General features: G+C 43.8%; 1 protein-coding gene across 1 annotated transcript in view; it reads left to right on the forward strand.

The window, feature by feature from the left end:
* LOC134346865 (contactin-associated protein-like 5) overlaps positions 1-21,980 on the forward strand; it is a 1,591,243-nt gene that overhangs the window by 247,785 nt on the left and 1,321,478 nt on the right. The window contains exon 2 of the mRNA XM_063048670.1: positions 8,029-8,139. Within this exon, the coding sequence (XP_062904740.1) occupies positions 8,029-8,139 (111 nt within the window). The remainder of the gene's footprint in view (positions 1-8,028; positions 8,140-21,980) is intronic.

Below are 21,980 nucleotides of genomic sequence, written 5' to 3' on the forward strand. Positions count from 1 at the left end.
CTCAAGCGAAAAATGCCACAGAATGTCATCAACTCACAGCTTTTACAGCCGCGATGAACAAATGGGCAGTTTCAAAGGCTCAGCTCTTACAAAAGGACTTGGACAATTTAAGCCCTCTCCCACACATACTGTGCTTGCTGTCTAGAATAGCTCGTGTGGGTGTGAGTTTGGGCTGCAATTGACTGCTTCTTACTGTATAATTGTGCAAATGTCAAGTGAGTATTCTGCTTTGTGTGCAAACTACCAGGTTTTTGCATTGGACTGCAGGATTTCTTTTTGTTTGCTATTTGCTCATTAAAAATATCTACAAAAGCCTGTGTGATTTCTGTAAGGAGCTGGGTCATATTTGAGAGATATTTCTCCTCATTAGAATTGTCCGTGGTTGAATCTATGTGTTATGTCATTGACCAGTGGGAAGTGTGAGTCACAAACCAGTTTTAATTGAACATAGGAGTGTGAGGGTAAGTACAGTGGATGTTGGATGTTCTTGGCTGCTCTCACACAAGCAGCATCACTGGTTAGTACAGAAACTGCACTGCAGCAGATAGGAAGGTTCTACAGTGGGTAGTCAAAGAGGCCCATCACATCACTAGCACCAATCTACCCACCAGCAAGGACATATATACAGAAAGATGCCAGAAAAAGGCTGGTGACGTCATGAATGATTCCACACACCTGGTTCACGGGCTGTTTGTCCCTCTCCCATCATGGAGGAGGCTACGTTGTATCCATGCCAGGACCACTGGACTCTGTTACTTCCCCCAAACAGTAAATAAGACTGATCTAAACCTCCACCTATTAATCCCACCACTACTTTATAAGATCATAGGACCATTAGGCATAGGAGCAGAATTAGGCCACCCAGCCCATCGAGTCTGGTCTGCCATTCCATCATGGCAGATATATTATCCCTCTCAACCCTATTTCATGGCAGATATATTATCCCTCTCAACCCTATTCTTCTGCCTTCTCCCCGTAACTTTTGTTGCCCTGATGAACCAAGAACCTATCAAATTCTGCTTTAAGTATACTCAGTGACCTGGTCTCCACATCCATCCATAGCAATAAATTCCACAGACACACCACCATCTGTCTAAAGAAATTCCTTTAACACCTGAACAATTACGCTCTGTCCACCAGAGAAAGCAGGATCTCCCAGTAGCCACACATTTTAATTCCACATCTCATTCTCATTCTGACATGTCTATCCACGACCTCCTCCACTGTAAAGATGAAGCCACACTCAGGTTGGAGGAACAACACCTTATATTCCGTCTGGGTAGCCTCCAACCTGATGGCATGAACAATGACTTCTCTAACTTCCGCTAATGCCCCACCTCCCCCTCGTACCCCATCCGTTATTTATATACACAGTCTTTGTCTCACTCTCCTTTTTCTCCCTCTGTCCCTCTGACTATACCCCTTGCCCATCCTCTGGGCTTTTCCCCCCTCCTCCTTTTCCTTCTCCCTGGGCCTCCTGTCCCATAATCATCTCATACCCCTTTTGCCAATCACCTGTCCAGCTCTTGGCTCCATCCCTCCCCCTCCTGTCTTCTCCTATCATTTTGGATCTCCCCCTCCCCCTCCCCCTCCCACTTTTAAATCTCTTACTAGCTCTTTCTTCAGTTAGTCCTGACGAAGGGTCTCAGCCTGAAACGTCGACAGCACCTCTTCCTAGAGATGCTACCTGGCCTGCTGCGTTCACCAGCAACTTTGATGTGTGTTGCTTCTCTCCATGCTAGTAGCTTTTCCGTCATACCATGGGCTCTTACCTTGTTAAGTAGCCTCATGTGCAGCACCTTGTCAAAGGCCTTCTGAAAATCCAAGTAAACAACATCCACTGACTCTCCTTTGTCTATCCTGCTTGTTATTTCCCCAAAGAATTCCAGCAGACTTGTCAGACAAGACTTCTCCTTCGGGAAACCATGCTGACTTTGGCCTACTTTATCATGTACCTCCAAGTGCCCCAAAACCTCAGCCTTAGTAATGGACTCCACCATCTTCCCAACCACCGAAGTCAGGCTGACTGGATTAGAGTTTCCTTTCTTTTGCACCTATCCCTTGTTAAAGAGTGGAGTGACAGTTGCAATTTTTCCATCCTCCAGAACCATTTCAGAAACCAGTGATTCTTGAAAGATCATTATTAATACCGCCACAATATCTTCATCTACCTCTTTTAGAATGCTGGGTATAGTCTATTTGGTCCAGGTGACTTGTCTACCTTCAGACCTTTCAGCTTCCCAAGAACTTTCTTCTTACTACAGTATTAGCAACTACACTCACTTCTGCCCCCTGGCACTCTCAAATTTCTAACATACTGTTCGTGTCTTCCACAGTGAAGACTGACATATAATAGTTATTAAGATTGACTGCTTCTTCTTTGTCCCTCATTACTACCTCTCCAGCATCATTTTCTGGAGGCTCAATATCTACTCACACCTTTCTTTTACGCTTTGTATATTGGAGAGAAAAGTTATTGGTATCCTCTTTATTGGCTAGTTTACCTTCATATTTCATCTTTTCTCTCCTTATGGTTATTTTAGTTGCCTTCTGATGGTTTTTAAACATTTCCCAGTCCTCTAACATCCCACAAATTTTTGCCATATTTTATGATCTCTATTTTGCTTATGCCGGCTGGTGGCGCAGTGACATCAGCGCCGGACTCTGGAGCGAAGGTTCCCAAGTTCGAATCCAGTCGGGCCGCTCCTGGGCACGCTTTCCATCCGTGCCGGGTTGAGTGTCGAGCTCGCACCTGGGCCTTGTAAAAAAAAAACTGCGTTGTGAGAAGGACATGGGGGACCACTCACAAAATCTTTCCTCCAAGACAACCACTTGAAACAGTGGTTGCCAAGGCTCTGGCAGAGTATGGCACATTAAAAAAAATTTGCTTCAATGTTGTCTTTGTCTTCCCTTGTCAACCACGGTTGCCTCATCCTCCCTTTAGAATACTTCTTCGTCTATCTTGTGCCTCCCGAATTGCACCCAGAAACTCCAGCCCTTGTTGTTCTGCTATCATAATTGCTCCTATCCTTTTCCCATCAACTCTCACGCCTCTGTAATTCCCTTTACTCCACTGTAATACTGAAACATCTGACTTTATCTTCTCCCTTTCAAGTTGCAGGGTGAATTCTGTTGCATTAGGATCACTGTCTCCTAAGGGTTCCTTTGCCTTAAGCTCCCTATTGAAATCTGGTTCATTGCACAACAACCAAATCCAAATGGTCTTTCTCCTGGTGGACTCAACCACAAGCTCTTGTAAAAAGCTATTTTGTAGGTATTCTATAAATTTCCTTCCTTGGGATTTAGTAGCAACTTGATATCTACCTGCATATTGAAATGCCCATCATTATCATAACATTGCCCCTATTACATGCCTTTTCTATATCTGTTGAAATTTATATCCCACATCCTGGCTATATTCAGGGGCCTATATATAACTCCCATCAGAGTCTTTTAGGCCTTGCAGTTTCTTGTCTCTACACACAAGGGTTCTACATCTTCTGATCCTATGTCACCTCTTTCTAAGGATTTGATTTCACTTTTTACCAACAGAGCCACCCACACCCTTTGCCTTCTTGCCTGTTATTCAATAGGTTTCAATAGATACACTTAATGTCAGAGAAATTTATACAATATACTGTACATCCTGAAATTCTTTTCCTTCGCAAACATCCACGAAAACAGAGGAATGCCCCAAAGAATGAATGGCAGTTAAATGTTAGAACCCCAAAGCCCCCCCAGCTCCCCTCCCTCCCACGCACAAGCAGTAGCAAGGCAATGACACCCCCACCCCCACTGAGCACTCGAGTGTGCAGCAAAGCATCAATAGGACACAGACACAGTACCCCAAGACTACTCGTTCACCTGGTATTCTCACCCTAATAAGGGAAAAAGAGATCTTCCCGTTTCACATCAAGAGGGGAGACATAACAAAACAGCATGTATCCTAGGTTGTTAACTCCCAACTATAATCTTTCAGCCCACAATGTCATACCTGCCAATTTCTAACTGCGCTACAACATCACCAACATTATTCCTTATACGGTGTGCATTAAATTGTAACACCTTCAGTCCTGTTTCAATTTTTCGTCCCATGTAGCACCTCAGCTCATCCCACTGACTGCAATTTTGCCCCACCATCTGCCTGTCCTTCCTCACAGTCTGTCTACACACTGCATCGGCTTTTATAGTAACTGCCCCATCCTTAGCTCTGTCATACCAACTTCCATCCACCTGCCAAACTACTTTAAACCCTGACCAACAGATCTAGCAAACCTGCTAGATATTGATATCTAGGATATTGACCATGAAGATACTGAACCTCTTCAAGTTCTGCTGTAACCCAAAAGAGATACCAGTGATACCAGTGATATTTTCAAGAGACCTGTTTCCACTTTGACACAAAAGAGTCTTTTTTCTGTTGATCAGTGTCAAAAAAGCCAAGTTAAATCCACTGTGATTCAATGTCATATTACAATAAAACATGAAAACGTCCAAGGGGGGGGTAAACATTTTTTGTAGTCACTGTATGTTCTGCTCAGAGTCATCATAGCAAGGAGTAATTCTACATCCTGTCAGGAGATTTTGGTTCAAGGTAAAACAATAACAGAATGCCCAATAAAGCATTAAAGTTTGTTTGGACTGTTATAGGGAATGTTAAGTGCAGGTGGAAAATAAGGTGCACGGTCATAACAAGGGAAATTGAGATGTCAAGAAGCCATTGTATCATACTAGAGAACTGTTGAACTTTCGTAGATCGAAGCTGTCCTTGGGCCTGTTGGTACTTGCTTTTGGTTTTTTGTATCTTTAGCCTTGTGAGAGAGATGAAAACTGGGAATGTCCAGGGATGATAAGGTTCTGATTATGCTGGTTGCTTTACTGAAATAGTGAAAGTATATATGGAATACTTGGAGGGGAGGCTGGTTTTGAGATGTGTTCAGCTGCGTCCATAACTCTCTGCAAATCCTTGTGATCATAGATAGAGAAGTTACCATACCAAACCATGACACATCTGGTTTGGACACTTTCTATGGTGTATTGATAACAATTGGTGAGGGTCAAAGAAAACATTTCAGATTTCTTCAGCCTTCTGAGGAAGCAGAGGGCTGATGAACTTCCTTGGCCATAATGTCAAGGTGGTTGGACCAGAACAAGCTGTTGGTGATGTTCTCTCCTAGGGACATGAAGCTAACAATCTTCTAGATGTACAGAGACACATTGATATAAAAGCACTTCTGCATTAATGAAGACACAAGAGAGTTTAAATGTTGGAATTTGGAGTAACAAATAAAATGCTGGGGCTATTCTGTATGGAGTGAGAAAGGATAAGAAATTATCTTGATAGAGGTGTACAAGGTTGGAAGAGGCATAGATAGTGTAGATAGCCCATGATGGCAGTAGCTAATACCAGGAATCCTTTTAAAGTGAGTGAAGGAAAGTTTAAGGGAGATGTCAGAGTCCAGATTTTTACACAGAGTGGTAAGTGCCCGGCATGCATTGCCAGGGCTTGTGTTGGGAGATTGATAAATTAGGGGCATTTAAGAGAGTCTTAAATAAGCATATGGATGAAAGAAAAAAGCATGGTTATAGGCTATGTAGGAAGGAAGGGTTAAATTGTTCATGGTGTAGATTTAAAGGTCAGCATAACATTGTGGGTCAAAGGGCTGAGCTGTACTGTTCTATATTTTATATTCTACCTATATTCATTACAGATAACCCAAACTGTTCACTGCCTTCTCACATTTTGTCTTTTGTTTCATTTGCAGTAACTTGCTTTGGGATATTCTGTGCTGGCAATGTAATTGTAAACCTTATTCTACTTGTGTGACTGGATGAATGTAACCACTATGCTCAGATATTAGTGAAAGCATTGTATTTTGATTGAGCTTTTGGCAGAGTAAAAACTGCTTAATGGAAATTCTATCAAACAAAATTTAATTGCAAACCATGTGAAGAGGGAAGTATGTTTTACAGAGCATCTTAAAGAGGGAAAGGCAAGAAGTGTTCACAGAATTAGGGAAAGAATTTAAGAGCTTAGGATCAAAAGCTGATTAAAATTGTAGAGTGGCAAATGTCCAAAGGTGAAGAATATGTTCAGATGTTGGAGCCTTGACTAAGATGTTCTCCATTCTCCAGCCACAGAGTTCCTGGAGGATGGCGAGTAGCTAATGTTATTCTGTTATTTGAGACAGGAAATAAGGATAGTACTGGAAGTTATAGGGAACAAATTTCTGAAAGGTTGGGAAGCTATTGTGGAGTATTCTTATTGTCAGGATGTGTGATCATTTAGAAAACTATGACCTAATTAGGGCCAAACAATGAAACTTTGCCTGGGGCAAGTCGTAACTTATTAACTTGATTGAGCTATTTGAGGAGGTGACGAAGATGAGTGATGAAGGTAAATTGATGTGGATGCTGCCTTCGTGGATTTTAGTATGAAGTTTGCCAAGGTTCCTCATGGTAGGCCCGAATAGAAGATTAGGATGCAGTGACTTGTCCACTTGGATTCAGAAATGGCTCTACAGAGGGTAGTGGTCAGTCAGATTTATTCTGGCTGGATTTCCATGACTGGTGGTGTTCCATATGGTTCTGTACTGTGACCTCTGCATTTTGTAATGTATAAACACAGAATGGTGGGTTAGTAACTTTGAGTATTGACGATATGAAGACTGGTGATGTTGTAGATAGCATAGAAGAGTGTCAAAGGATACAGCACAATACAAATCAGTTCCAGACATGGCCAACAAAGTTAAATCAGCCAAATATGAAGTGTTGTCCTTTGGGAGATCACATATAAACGAACAATACACTGGAAATGGCAAGACCATTATCAGTGCTGATGTGCAGAGGGATCATGAGCTCCAGTCCATAGCTACCAGAAAGTGGCTACACAGGCTGATAGTGTGGCAAGCAAGGCCAACATGCCTGCCCCACTGAGCTCAAGAGTCAGGAAATTCTGCTGCAGCTTTTTAAAACTCCAGTTAGGCTGCATCTGGAAGATTCCATTGAATTCTGGTTGCTCCCTTACGGGAAGGAAGTGGAGGCTTTGAAGAGGGTGCAGAAGAGGGTAACCAGGATGCTGCCTGGATTAGAGGGCATGTGCTGTAATGAGAGTTTGGACAAACCTGAGTTGTTTTCTCTAATGTGACAGAGGCTGAGGGGAGATTTGGTAGAGGTGTGTAAGATTATGGGAGGCATAGATAGAGTAGGCAGACAGTATCTTTCCCCCAGAATGGAAATATCTAATAGCGTGCACTTAGGGTGAGAAATGTTAGGTTTAAAAGAGATGTGAGGGGCAGGGTTTTACATAGAGTGGTGGGTGCCTGCAATGTGCTGCTTAGTATGGTGGTGGAGACAAATATGGTAGAGGTGCTTAAGAGGCTCTTAGATTGGCACATGAATGTGCAGGGAATGGAAGGAAGATGGAGATAACACTGGGGCCAAAGTGTTCATTCGAATAAGGTTGATCCCTGTGGGAGATCATAAGAAGTAGAGTCAAGACTGTGAAGGGATTTGCAAATGACGCTGAGAATGGTTAATTGCTCAGGAACTATTATAACTCATAAGCTCAGAATCAGAGGTTAATGAGTTAGATGTGACCACAAGCTCAGGTACATGAATGGTGGAAGATGAGAAGCAGTTTAGTAAAGCACAGATGTACTTAAGTTCGGACGTAACATGGACAAAGAACACTGGAGATAGAATACTAGAGCACTGCTCAGGCCCGTTGACCCACGATATTGTATCGACCTTTTAATGTACTCCAAGATCAATCTAACTCTTCCCTCCCACATGTTGAAAGCTTGAACTAGAGGTAAATTAGAGATGGATTATATTACAGATATGTAAGTTTATGAGGTACATATGTGGGCAAATATTTTAGTTGGAAGAGAGATGAAAGTGTTTGTGTGCTTTATGTCTTTTCGTGGCAGCAATAATGCTCTTTGAGATGTCTAACCTTGTTAAGCTTCTTAGCTGTGCATCAACAAAAAGTGAAACATATGTTTTGTTGTGTTCTCAATCTGACAGATAACTGTGACAGTCAACTGGTGTCAGATTTGCTTCGCTGGGCCTTCAACTCCTCTTCAGAGTTCTCAAGCAGCCACAGCCCCGGCTACGCAAAGCTGAACAGAAGAGATGGTAAGAGACAGGTGCCGATGACATTTCTGATACTTCCTCTGATATCTATCATCCTCAGTGTGTAGGAGCAAATTGAAAGGCCATGTGGACTTGGTGTTCAAAATAACCGGTGATTCGCTAAAACTGGTGCACCCCAGGAGATCAGTCAAAACTGAACGTGAATTTGGTACAGCTTTTGTTTTCTCGGCTGAAGAGATTACACAGAAACTGATTAACATGGCACAGTAGCATAGCAGTTAACATAATCACTTTACAGCATGAGTGATCTCTAACAGGGGGTCAATTCCTGTTGCTGTCTGTATGGAGTTTGTACTTTCTCCTCGTCACCCCACGGGTTTCCTCCGGGTGCTCTGGTTTTCTCCCACAGTCCACAGACACACAGTCAGCGTCAGTGAGTTTTGGGCATACTGTATTGGCACAGGAAGTATGGCGACACTAGTGGGCTGTCTTCAGCAAAATCTTCAAACTGTGACGGCCGTTGACATAAATGATGCATTTCACTATATATTTCAATGTACCTGTGACAAATAAAGCAAGTCTAATCTTTAAAAGTCTTTGACATTAAAACTAGGTTTTGGTAATGGGATAGTGATTACAGGAAAACTTATAAGTAACAGACTAGGCACTGATAATTGAATAAAATGATTGTCCACATTTAACTTGGTTAACAGTAAACTGGATTGGCTGGCAGGGTAGCACAGCGTTTAGTGCAACACTATTACATTTTGGGGTGTCAGAGGTAGAAGTTAAATCACAACGTCATTTGTAAGGAATCTGTCTGTCCTTCCTATGGAAGGCGTGGGTTTTCTCCGGGTGCTCTGGTTTTCTCCCACAGTCCAATGACATACTGGCTTGTAAGTTAATTGGTCATTGTAAATCGTCCTGTGATTAGGCAAGGGTTAAATCAGGGTTTGCTGGGTGGTGCAGCTCCAAAGGCCACAAAGGACTATTCTGTGCTGGAATGTATCTCAATAAATAAATAAAAACAATTTTCTGTTACAAACATGAGTTCACGCTATAATGTAACTAATCAACTTCCTGAAAGTTGGCTGTCATCATTGCTGCATTCTATGTCTCCTAAATTTTGCCTGAAGTTCCCTATTACCATGTTAACACAATCTACGTTGTGATTTACTCGCTATTACCTCTCTCTATTCTTTCGCCTACTACAAATGCCTCACCCTTCTTAAGATCAACCCGACTTAGAAGTGAATATTGGAATTGTACATTGCTGTTTGGCCAACTAAGCATTAACGTTCTAGCCACAGAGTGATTTCTTTGGACCATTTCATCCCTATAGCCAAACATTTTTGAAGCTGTTTGACCCTGAGGGAGCTAACGCTATCAGATGATTTACTCAGACACAGATAATACAAATAATGATCAATAGGATATTATTCCAGAGCTCATGAGACCAAGGAGTTCAGCTCAAAATTTGATCCAAAATAATGGTTTGTTAGCATTTGTAATAGACACAAGAGAAGATTAGTCAATTCTACAAAACTTCAGTAGATTTTCCAAACATGCCAAAGGCATTTTTGAATCACTGACTCACTGACTAAAACTGCTTTAAGTTTTTTTTTACCCCTTAAAACCATGCTTTTACTTTCAACTCCATATTTTAAGTTCCTCTCTTCTTTGTTTCTACTTGATAGGAGAGACAACAAGGGTTTGAAAAGTCATGTAAGGCATTCCTTTAAGGTGAACTCAGTTACGAAATGAAATTCTTTTAAGAATTGGGTCCTTTTCTATTCAATGGTTCTTTGTAATTGTCACAGTGACCTTGAAAACCTAGACTTTTCCAATGGTTTCTGTCTGATATGTTTATCCGTGCTTCATGAGGTAAAACAGCACTGTTAGATGCTGTCCTTTTTGATGCAGAAGTTAATTAGCAGAATGACCATCGACATTGTAGTCTTTACTTTAATTTATTGTCGTCAAACAAGTGATACTACAGCGTACAATTATCACAGCGATATTTGATTCTGCGCTTTGCGCTCCCTGGAGTCTGACAGCATGGAAACAGGTTCTACAGCCCAACCCGTCCATACCAACCCAGATGCTCCATCAAACCCTTACTCACTCTTCCTTCAGTTAGTCCTGACGAAGGGTCTCGGCCTGAAACATCGACTGTACCTCTTCCTAGAGATGCTGCCTGGCCTGCTGCGTTCACCAGCAACTTTGATGTGTGTTGCTTGAATTTCCAGCATCTGCAGAATTCCTGTTGTTTGCTCCATCAATTTGCCAGGATTTGGCCCATAACCTTCTAAATCTTTCCAATCTATATACTTGTCCAACTGTCTTTTAAAAAGTTGTTATTGCACCTGCTTCAACCACTACCTTTAGCAGCTCATTCAAGATGGATGAGGTCGTACTAGAATTATTGAAGTTTTTATTGTTGGATGATATTTATTGCCAAAGTCAATGGAAAACAAAATTCCACTTGACATTTGCTGAACTGAGATTGATTGTAATTTGTTGGATAATGTTGACAAGGCACAGAGGTCAATGGAATATAGTTTTGACTTACCATTAAACAGAGTGCAGGTTCAACTGGTTGATTGCCCTATGTTTGCTCTTTTATCACTAACGTTCAGCTCTGTGGAACTGTATGACTACAATATCTCCAGCCGTCTATGTAGTCAGAAAGAAGAAAGGTTTGGAAACAAAATGACATCATGGTTGGCACAGACACCGTGGACCAAAAGCTTGTTCCTCTGAAGTAATTTTCTATGTTCCCCGTTTTTCAAATCCTTTCTCACATAGAACCCTTAGTGCAACACCATAAAACTTAGGAGCAGGATTGAGCCATTTGGCCAATTGAGCCTGCTCCGCCATTCTAACGTGGCTGAATTATTCAACCAAATTCTCCCCATAACCTTCGATACCCTTACTAATTGAGAACCTATTAACCTCTACTTTAAATATACCCAATGACATGGACCCCACAGCCATTTGTGGCAATGTATTCCACAGATTCACTACCCCCTGAGTAAAGAAATCCCTCTTCACCCTCTATTGTAAAGGGATGTCCTGGGAACCCCTGCTTTAAATTAACTACATCAAAATAATATTTTTTCTATACAATCCATTCTAACCTCCTGCAGTTTGCATATAGCCCATTGGCACAGTTCTGTCTAACTACGAGCCCATAGTTTTACAGGAAAGATTCTAGCATGGATAAAGCGGGAGCTGATTGGTAGGAGGCAAAGAGTGGGAATAAAGGGAGGCTTTTGTGCTTGGCTACCGGTGACTAGTGGTTTTCCACAGGGGTCTACGTTGGGACTGATTTTCTTTGTGTTATATGCCAATGACTTGGATGACAGAATTGATGGCTTCGTTGCAAAGTTTGCAGATGATACAAAGATAGGTGCAGGGTAGGAGTTTTGAGGAAGTAGACTACAGTAGGACTTAGGCAGATTAGGAGAATGGGAAAAGAAGTGGCAGGTGGAATACAGTGTCAGGAAGTGTATGGTCATTCACTTTGATCGAAGAAATAAATGTATAGCAACACACATAAAAATTGCTGGTGAACACGACATCTCTAGGAAGAGGTACAGTCGACGTTTTGGGCCGAGACCCTTTGTCAGGACTAACTGAAAGAAGAGATAGTAAGAGATTTGAAAGTGGGAGGGGGAGGGGGAGATCCAAAATATATAGACTGTTTTCTAAACAGGAAGAAAAAAAATCTGAGGTGCAGACTTGGAGTCCTCATGCAGGATTCCCTAAAGGTTAATTTACAGGCTGAGGAAGAAAAATGCAATGTTACCATTCATTTCAAGGGGACTAGAATATAAAAGCAAGGAAGTAATGCTGAGACTTTATAAAGCACTGGTGAAGCCTCAGTTGGAGTATTGAGAGCAGTTTTGGACCCTTATCTTAAACTGAAACTGAAACTAGACAGTGTTCAAAGGAGGTTCACAAAAATTATTTCAGGGTTGAAAGGCTTGTCATATGAAAGGCATTTGATGGCTCTGGGCTTGTATTCACTAGAATTCAGAAGAATGATGGATGATCTAATTGAAATCTATCGAATGTTAAAAGGCCTTGAGAGAGTGGGTGTGGAGAGGATGTTTCCCATGGTGGGAGAGTCCATGACCAGAGGACACAGCATAGAGGGTGTCCTTTTAGAATGTAGATGAGGAGGAATTTCTTTAGCTACAGAGCGGAGAATCTGTGGAATTTGTTGCCACAGGCAGCTGTGGAGGTCAAGTCTTTATGTATATTTAAGGCAGAGATTGATAGATTCTTGATTGGTCAGGGCATGGCAATAGATTGGGGCTGAGAGAAAAATTGGATCAGACATAATGGAATGTCAGAGCAGACTCGATGGGACAAATGGCCTACTCCTGCTCTTATATCTTATGGTCTTTTCATCTTATTTTGAGGCTGTGCCCTTTGGTCTTAGACTCACCCACTATAGGAAACATCCTCTCCACATTCACTTTATCTATACCTTTGAATAATCTATGGGCTTCAATGAGATCCCCCCCTCATTCCTCTAAACTCCAGGGAGTACAGGCCTAGTGCTATCAGAGACTCCTCATATGTTAACACTTGCATTTCTGAAATCATTCTTATGAACCTTCTCCAATGCCAGCACACCCGTTTTTAGATAAGAGGCTAAAAACTGCTCACAGTACTCCAAGCGTGGTCTGATTAATGCCATATAAAGCCTCAGCACTACATCCTTGCTCCTATATTCTAGTCCTCTCAAAATGAATACTAACATTGCATTTGCCTTCCTTACTACCAACTCAACCTGCAAGTAAACCTTTAGGAATCCTTCACTAGGACTCGCAGGTCCCTTTGCATTTCGATTTCGGAATTCACTTCTAATTTAGAAAATAATCTGCGCCTTTGTTCTTTCTTCCAAAGTACATGATCATACACTTCACTACTTTGTACTCTACTGTAGCTGCCATTTTTTTGTCCATTCTTCTGATCTGTCCAAGTCCTTCTGCAAACTTGCTTCAACCTCAACACTACCCGACCGTCCACCCATCTCTGTACCATCCACAGACTTTGCCACAACGCACATCAAATCCATTAATGAAATTATTGATATATAAAAATAGCGGATCCAGAACTTTGTGTGTTGCTCAAGATTTCCAGCATCTGCAGAATCTTTTGCATCTACACTAGTTGGAATGAACTTTGTTCACCATTCTGGGTAATTTCTTATGGTTTTGGACATTAACTGTGATGCATGATTCCCAGACTTAACCAGTAAAGAGATGGTGCCAGCAAAAATGTGACGAAGGGCAACATCCTCCAGATGGTTCATGAAACTACTTCTTTCACTTCTTTTACAACTTCTTTTACTTTCAAATGTTGCTCTGCTGCTGCTAGAACTTGTGATTTACATTTTGATTGAGCGATCTGGTACCTTGCTGTCTTCGAGGATGTCCGGTGATGTTTCAAGTGATACAGATTCAAGGCCAAGAAGCCCAGAGCCAGGGCGTGAGCCCATGATTGACTCTATTTCTTGTCAAGGAAGAGTTGAAGAAAATTGAGGTCATCAAGGCAAGAGCAGAAGTCAGGCAGGTTTTCAGTGCTGTCTCGCTCGCTGCCACTACAGAAAGGTGTCTGCGTATGATAGTCTCTCTCTCCCTCTCACTCACTGTTCCCAGAGGATGATCTCTGTGATTGAATGGTCTCTCTCTCTCCCTCTCACTAGATACTGCTGGGTCTTAGGCAAGGTTTAATTGGCGTGGTTTGTGGATTGGAATCTGCAGTTCATGTTCTGATGTGCTCCTTTTCTTGTTGCTATTTTGGGCGATTCTGATCGGGGTGGCCTGCAGATAACGAATGGCAAAGTTGTAGATTGAACAGAAGAGCTGAACTGAATATGCCTTGATTCCTTCGATTTTCTGTTTTTTGCTCATATTTTTGTTGTTTACGTGATCTGTTTATTTTGCTCATGAGGAGGGTGGGATTTGATGTTGTTCTTTGAATAGGTTCCAAGTTTTTCTTTGTTACATGGCTGTCTATGAGAAGATGTATCTCAGGGTTGTATACTGCCTGCGTACTTTGGTAATAAATGTAATTTGAAATTTGATGCATCATCCTATCTGTGTGGAGTTTTCCTGCCCTTCCTGTGGCCGCGTGGATTTCCTCAGGCTGCTCTGCTTCCCTCCACACCCCATAGTTGTGCAGGTTCGAGTATTCATTAGCTGCAGTAAATCAAACCTGTATGGGTGGGTAGCAGAAGACCCAGGAAGTGGCTGGTGATGTGACAGGAATTAGTGCAAATGGTCAGTGCTCAAAGGCCCGTTTCTGTAAGTAAATAAAAATCTGGAAATTTTGCTTCCATAATGGTATTTCTCATACAGCTTGACAAAAATTATAATGATGTATTTTCAGTCATTATTTCAGATGAGCCCCTGTGTACACTGTATTGAAAAAAGATGATATTACTAAATTGTATATTCATTGACGATTTTTGGCAGTTCTCTTGAGAGTATTGAATGTAAAAATGGCTCTTTGTCTGCTACTTTTGAACACAAGATCCTTTGTTAAATCCCATAGTGTAATTCATTTATGGATGAGAAAATTATTTAAGATCTCAGGCGTTTTTGTTTGACAGGCTAATCATTCACTCTGAGATGGATTCATTTATTTATCACATGTACTTCAAAATATTCAGTGAGAAGTGTTGCACGTGTTAGCAACCAATGTAATGTAAAGGTGTATTGGGGCAGCCTGCACACAATATTTCCATTAGAGTTTGCAGATACTTAACTGATAACATGAGAAGAAAGTAATTTCTGAATGTCATACTAATGTTTGGTGTTACTGTTTCGCTTGGGATGCTCCGTGGCTCCTCTTCCGGTGTTTGTGCAAACATGGTCAAATATTAGAACAATTCTAGAAGAAGTAGCAGATACAGCCCAGTCCATTATGGGTAAAGCCCTCTTCACCATTGAGTACATCTACTCAGAGTGCTGTTGCAGGAAAGCAGCATTCATCATCAAGAAACCCCCACCATCCAGGCCATGGATTCTTCTCACCGCTGCCATCAGGACAAAGGTCCAGGAGCCTCAGGACCCACACCATCTGGCTCAGGAATGATTATTACCCCTCAACCATCAGGCTCTTGAACCAGAGAGGATAACTTCACTTGCCTCAACACTGAACTGTTCCCACAACTTAAGATTCACTTCCAAGGACTCTTCATCTCAGGTTTTTGATATTGATTGCTTATTCATTTATTATTATTGTGATTTTTTTTTCTCATCTTGTATTCTCACAATTTATTGTCTTTTGCACAGTGGTTGTTCCTCCGTCCTGTTGTGTGCAGTCAAGAAGTGTACGGTCATGCACTTTGGTAGAAGAAATGAAAGGGTTGACTATTTTATAAATAGAGAGAAAGTACAAAAAAATGAGGTGCAAAGGAACTTGAGAGTCCTTGTGTAGGATACTCTAAAGGTTAATTTGCAGGTTGAGGAAGGCAAATGCTATGTTAGCACTCATTTCAAGAGGACTAGAATATAAAGGCAAGGATGCAATGTTAAGACTTTATAAAACACTGGTGAGGCCTCATTGGAGTATTGTGAGCAGCTTTGGGCCCTTTAGCTTAGAAAGGATATGCTGATACTGGAGACGGTTCAAAGGAGATTCATGAAAATCAGGGTGGTGCTGGATTCCAGGAGGGGGATTGTCTAAAATACTTCTGAGATGTTTTTTCAGAGCAGCATGTGGTTGTGTCATACGGCGGTGGCTAGGAACGGACCCAAGTGCAAGACACAGACACTGAAGAACTAGGGACAGGACTAGGATACAGGGTGAGAGCAAGGACATGGACTGGAAAACCAGGAACCTGGAACAGGACTGGACAAAAGAGCTAGGAGCCCAGGCTTGGACTCTGAGCCAGAGACTGGACAAGGACCCAGTACCTGGGTCTTGCCTCTGGCTCGGACCCCAGAATTAGGCAAGGACGAGGCTTGGCTGGCAGGCAGGACAAGGCTGGAGTCTTCAGGCTTGAGGCTAGAGGCGAAGCTTGGCAGGAGGCTGGAGTCTTCAGGCTTGAGGCTAGAGGCTAGAGTCTCGAGGCAAGGCTTGGCAGGAGGCAGGAGGCTGGAGTCTTCAGGCTTGAGGCTAGAGGCTAGAGTCTTGAGGCGAGGCTTGGCAGGAGGCAGGATACTGGAGTCTTCAGGCTTGAGGCTAGAGACGAGGCATAGCAGGAGACTGGAGCCTTCAGGCTTGAGGCTAGAGGCTAGAGACGAGGCTTGGCAGGAGTCAGGAGGCTGGAGTCTTTAGGCTTGAGGCCAGGCAGGCTCCTCCTGGGTAGGGTGCAGTTCTCCTGGGCAGGGCATGGTACTCCTGGGCAGGGCGCGGTACTCCTGGGCAGGGCGCGGATCACCACCCGACGGAGGCATGGGACAGGAAGGGACAGAACCAACCACAGGTAACGGCAAGATGGCCTGACTTACCCGATGGAGGCATGGGACAGGAAGGGACAGAACCAACCACAGGTAACGGCAAGACGGCCTGGCTTACCCGATGGAGGCATGGGACAGGAAGGGACAGAACCAACCACAGGTAACGGCAAGACGGCCTGGCTTACCTGAAGGAGGCAAGGGACAGGAAGGGACAGAACCAACCGCAGGTAACGGCAAGATGGCCTGGTTTACCCGACGGAGGCAGGGGTTAGGAAGGGACAGAACCAACCATAGGTAATGGCAATACGGCCTGACTTACCCGACAGAGGCAAGGGACAGGAAGGGGACAGAACCAACTGCAGGGTAATGGCAAGACTGCCTGACTTACCCGGCGGAGGCAAGGGACAGGAAGGGAGCTGGGTACGGGGTGGCTCCAGGACAAGACAGCAAGACAAGGCAAGGTTTCAGGCAATGTAAGGCAAGACAGAACTTCAGGCGAGGCGAGAGTTACCAGCAAGACAAGGCAGGGCTTCAGGCGAGGAAACAGAAGGCAAGGGAAGGGATACAAGGAGTAAGGACAAGAACAATCCAGCAGCCATGCCCTGGTCTCTGAAGGTATTTATGCAGCCAGCCCCAATGAGCATCAGCTACCTTAATTAGTGCTTAACAGGAACAGAAACAGGGTAGACAGGAAAACCTGGAGCAGGGGTCGATGGACTGGACCATGAACCGGAATACGGACATCATGGACCGGACCATGACAGGTTAAGCCCACTAGGGGATCAGCTATTTTGAATTGGCTCTTGTGCAGTGAACCAGAATTGATAAGAGAGCTTGAGGTAAAAGAACCCTTTGGGGAAAGTGATCATGATGTGATAGAATTCACCCTACAATTTGAGAAGGAGAAGCTAAAGTCAGATGTATCAGTATTACAGTGGAGTAAAGGGAGTTAGAGAGGCATGAGAGAGGAGTTGGCTAGAATTGGTTGGAAAAGAACCCTGGCAGGGATCACAGCAGACCAGCAATGGCTGAAATTTTTGAAAGCAATTCAGAAGGCACAGGATATATATGTATAATATAAAAGCAAGGATGTAACGTTGAGGCTTAATAAAGCACTTGTGAGGCCTCACTTGGAGTATTGCAAGCAGTTCTGGGCCCCATGTCTTAGAAAGGATGTGCTGATACTGGAGAGGGTTCAAAGGAGGTTCACAAAAATGATTCCAGAATTGAATGTCTTGTCATATGAAGAGCATTTAATGGCTCTGGGCCTGTATTCACGGAAATTCAGAAGAATGTGGGGTGATGTAATTGAACCCTATCAAATGGTGAAAGGCCTTGATAGAGTGGATGTGGAGGGGATGCTTCTTATGGTGGAGGAGTCGAAGGCCAGAGGACACAGCCACTGAATAGAGGGGTGTCCTTTTAGAGTGGAGGTGGGGAGGAATTTCTTTAGCCGGAGTGTGGTGACTCTGTGGAATTCCTTGCTACAGGCAGCTGTGGAGGCCAAGTCTTTAGGCTTATTTAAGGCAGAGGTTGATAGATTCTTGAATGGTCAAGGCATGATGAGACTCAGGGAGAAAGCAGGAAAGAAAGAAAAATTGGATCAGCCTTGATGAAATTGCGAAGCAGACACAATGGGCCAAATGGCCAAATTCTGCTCCTATGTCTTATTGTCTAATACTAGGCACCAGGTAGTGTAGCAGTTAGCATGATATTATGAAAGCTTGGGGCGTCAGAATTCAGAGTACATCCCGGTGTCCTCTGTAAGGAGTTTTCGTACGTCCTCCCTGTGGAATGCATGGATTTAAATGTGACCTCTGACACTGTTACTGTGGACTGAGGATTAACCATGACCTCTGACGTTGTCCCTGTGACTCAGATTAACCGTGACCTCTGACACTGTTACTGTGGAATCAGGTTCAGTCGTGACCTCTGACACTATCCCTGTGGCTCAGGTATAACTGTGACCTCTGACGTTGTCTCTGTGACTCAGGATTAAATCTGACATCTGACACTGTTACTGTGGACTCAGGTTTAACCGTGACCTCTGACATTGTCCCTGTGACTCAGGTTTTATCATGACCTCTGACACTGTCTCTGTGGACTCAGGTTTAACTGTGACCTCTGACGTTGTCCCTGTGACTCAGGTTTAACCGTACCCTCTGATGCTGTCCCTGTGACTCAGGGTAACCGTGACCTCTGACACTGTTACTGTGGACTCAGGTTTAATCATGACCTCTGACACTGTCCCTGTGAACTCAGGTTTAATTGTAACCTCTGACACTGTTGTTACGTACCCCGTAACTGGGTTGCCAAACCAGCAGAAATGGATCACTCAGTTGGAGTCTGGAGTACTAGAACTAAGAAAGTTTTATTAAAGAAATAAGCAACACAGTAATCGAAAGGATAATAAATGCAACAGTTCAGCAATGATAAACACACATGTGCACAGAATTAAGATAACAGCATCAATCAAGCTCTATCGTTGTCTAGGGGTAAATGACCAAATTTCAAAGTGACTCAAAGTTCAGTCCAGTTTAGTAGTTCAGTTCGCAGTAATCATTGCCATGGCGATGGACAACGTTGGGGGAGAGAGAGAGGGAACAGGAATAACTGATCATTCAGACACGGCTTCACTCACAGACCGGCGATATGGCTCACAAGCAGCTTTTGGGCGGGTCCTTGGTGATGTCACCTGAGGTCACCGACTGTGACCCCTCCTCCAGATGCGGTCGATCCTCTGCAGTGAACCCAGCACCCAGGCAAGGGCGGACACACACCGGGTTCCCGCTGATCGTACCTTTCCACCCTGGCCGTTGTCTGATACTCCCCACCGACTCGTGAGAGGCGTACCGCTTCCAGGGTCTCGTTACCTCGGGTGGCGTGTGTGTGTCCTGCCTTAGCGAACCTGTCCCTTTTTATCCCCCTGCTGGGGCATCGCCTGTCCACCACTTCAAACAGTTCAGGGTTCAAAGGGGGAGCCGCTCCAGACAGCTCTCTCTCCCGTCCCTTCATTACACATCTCCAGACGCTGCTCCATTGTTCCTTATCTCTCGTTCCCCTGAGGGCAGGTGGCAGACCACTTGCTGATGTCACTGATGCTAACCCAGGCCAGCAAACATCTTAATTTTATGTGTATTCTCGTCACACTGTCCTGTGGTCTCAGGTTCAACTGTGACCTCTGACACTGTCCCTGTGGTCTCAGGTTTAACCGTGACGTCTGACACTGTCCCTGTGACTCAGGTACAACTGTGACCTCTGACGTTGTCTCTGTGACTCAGGATTACATCTGATCTCTGACACTGTCCCTGTGACTCAGGTTTAACTATGACCTCTGACGTTGTCCCTGTGGTATCAGGTATAACCATGACCTCTGACACTGTTACTGTGGAATCAGGATTAACCATGACCTCTGACACTGTCCCTGTGACTCAGGATTAACCATGACCTCTGACACTGTCCCTGTGACTCAGGTTTAACCGTGACCCCTGACACTGGCTCTGTGGACTCAGTTTAATCACGACCTCTAATGCTGCCCCTGTGGTCTCAGGTTTAACCGTGATCTCTGACGTTGTCCCTGTGACTCTGGTCAACCTTGACCTCTGACACTGTCCCTGTGGACTCAGGTTTATTTGTAACTTCTGACGTTGTCCCTGTGGTCTCAGGTTTAACTTCGACCTCTGACACTGTCCCTGTGGACTCGGGTTTAACTGTGACTTCTGACACTGTTACTGTGGACCACACATCAAAGTTGCTGGTGAACGCAGCAGGCCAGGCAGCATCTCTAGGAAGAGGTACAGTCGACGTTTCAGGCTGAGACCCTTCGTTGACTGTACCTCTTCCTAGAGATGCTGCCTGGCCTGCTGCGTTCACCAGCAACTTTGATGTGCGTTGCTTGAATTTCCAGCATCTGAAGAATTCCTCGTGTTGGCGCTGTTACTGTGGACTCAGGATTAACCGTGACCTCTGACGCTGTCCCTGTGACTCAGGTTTAACGGTAACCTCTGACATTGTCCCTCTGACTCAGGTTTAGTTGTGACCTCTGACACTGTCCCTGTGGACTCAGGTTTAATTGTGACCTCTGACACTGTCCCTGTGACTCAGGTTTAACTATGACCTCTGACATTGTCCCTGTGGTATCAGGTATAACCATGACCTCTGACACTGTTACTGTGGAATCAGGTATAACCATGACCTCTGACACTGTCCCTGTGACTCAGGTTAACCGTGACCTCTGTTAAACGTTTAATCCTATAGATTCAGGATCAGTTGCTGTGGATTGGAGGGTGGCTAATGTTGTCCCATTTTTCAAGAAAGGACGGAGAGAGAAAACAGGGAATTATAGACCGGTTAGCCTGACGCCAGTGGTGGGAAAGATGCTGGAGTCAATTATAGAAGATGAAATTACGGCACATTTGGATGGCAGTAACAGCATAGGTCCAAGTCAGCATGGATTTACAAGGGGAAATCATGCTTGAATAATCTTCTGGAATTTTTTGAGGATGTAACTATGAAAATGGACAAGGGAGAGCCAGTGGATGTATTGTATTTGGACTTTCAGAAAGTCTTTGATAAAGTCCCACATAGGAGATTAGTGGGCTAAAATAGGGCACATGGTATTGGGAACAGAGTACTGACATGGATTGAAAATTGGCTGGCTGACAGAAAACAAAGAGTAGCGATTAACGGGTTCCTTTCGGAATGGCAGGCAGTGACCAGTGAGGGTACGGCAGGGTTCAGTGCTGGGACCGCACCTGTTTACAATTTACTTTAATGATTTAGATGAAGAGATTAGAAGTAACATTAGCAAATTTGCAGATGACACAAAGCTGGGTGGCAGTGTGAAATGTGAGGAGGATGTTATGAGAATGCAGGGTGACTTGGACAGGCTGGGTGAGTGGGCAGATGCATGGCAGATGCAGTTTAATTTGGATAAATGTAAGGTTATCCACTTTGGTGGTAAGAACAGGAAGGTAGATTACTATCTGAATGGTGTCAAGTTAGGAAAAGGGGAAGTACAACAAGATCTAGGTGTTCTTCTTCATCAGTCACTGAAAGTAAGCATGCAGATACAGCAGGCAGTGAAGAAAGCTAATGGCATGCTGGCCTTCATAATATGGGGAATTGAGTATAGGAGCAAAGAGGTCCTTCTGCAGCTGTACAGGGCCCTGATGAGACCACACCTGGAGTATTGTGTGCAGTTTTGGTCTCCAAATTTGAGGAAGGATATTCTTGCTATTGAGGGAGTGCAGCGTAGGTTCACAAGGTTAATTCCCGGGATGGCGGGACTGTCATATGTTGAAAGATTAGAGCAACTGGGCTTGTATACACTGGAATTTAGAAGGATGAGAGGGGATCTGATTGAAACATATAAGAATATTAAGGGATTGGACATACTGGAGGCAGGAAGCATGTTCTCGTTGATGGGTGAGTCCAGAACCAGAGGCCACAGTTTAA

The sequence above is a fragment of the Mobula hypostoma genome, chromosome 5, assembly GCF_963921235.1.
Source record: "Mobula hypostoma chromosome 5, sMobHyp1.1, whole genome shotgun sequence".
NCBI classification, from domain to species: domain Eukaryota; kingdom Metazoa; phylum Chordata; class Chondrichthyes; order Myliobatiformes; family Myliobatidae; genus Mobula; species Mobula hypostoma.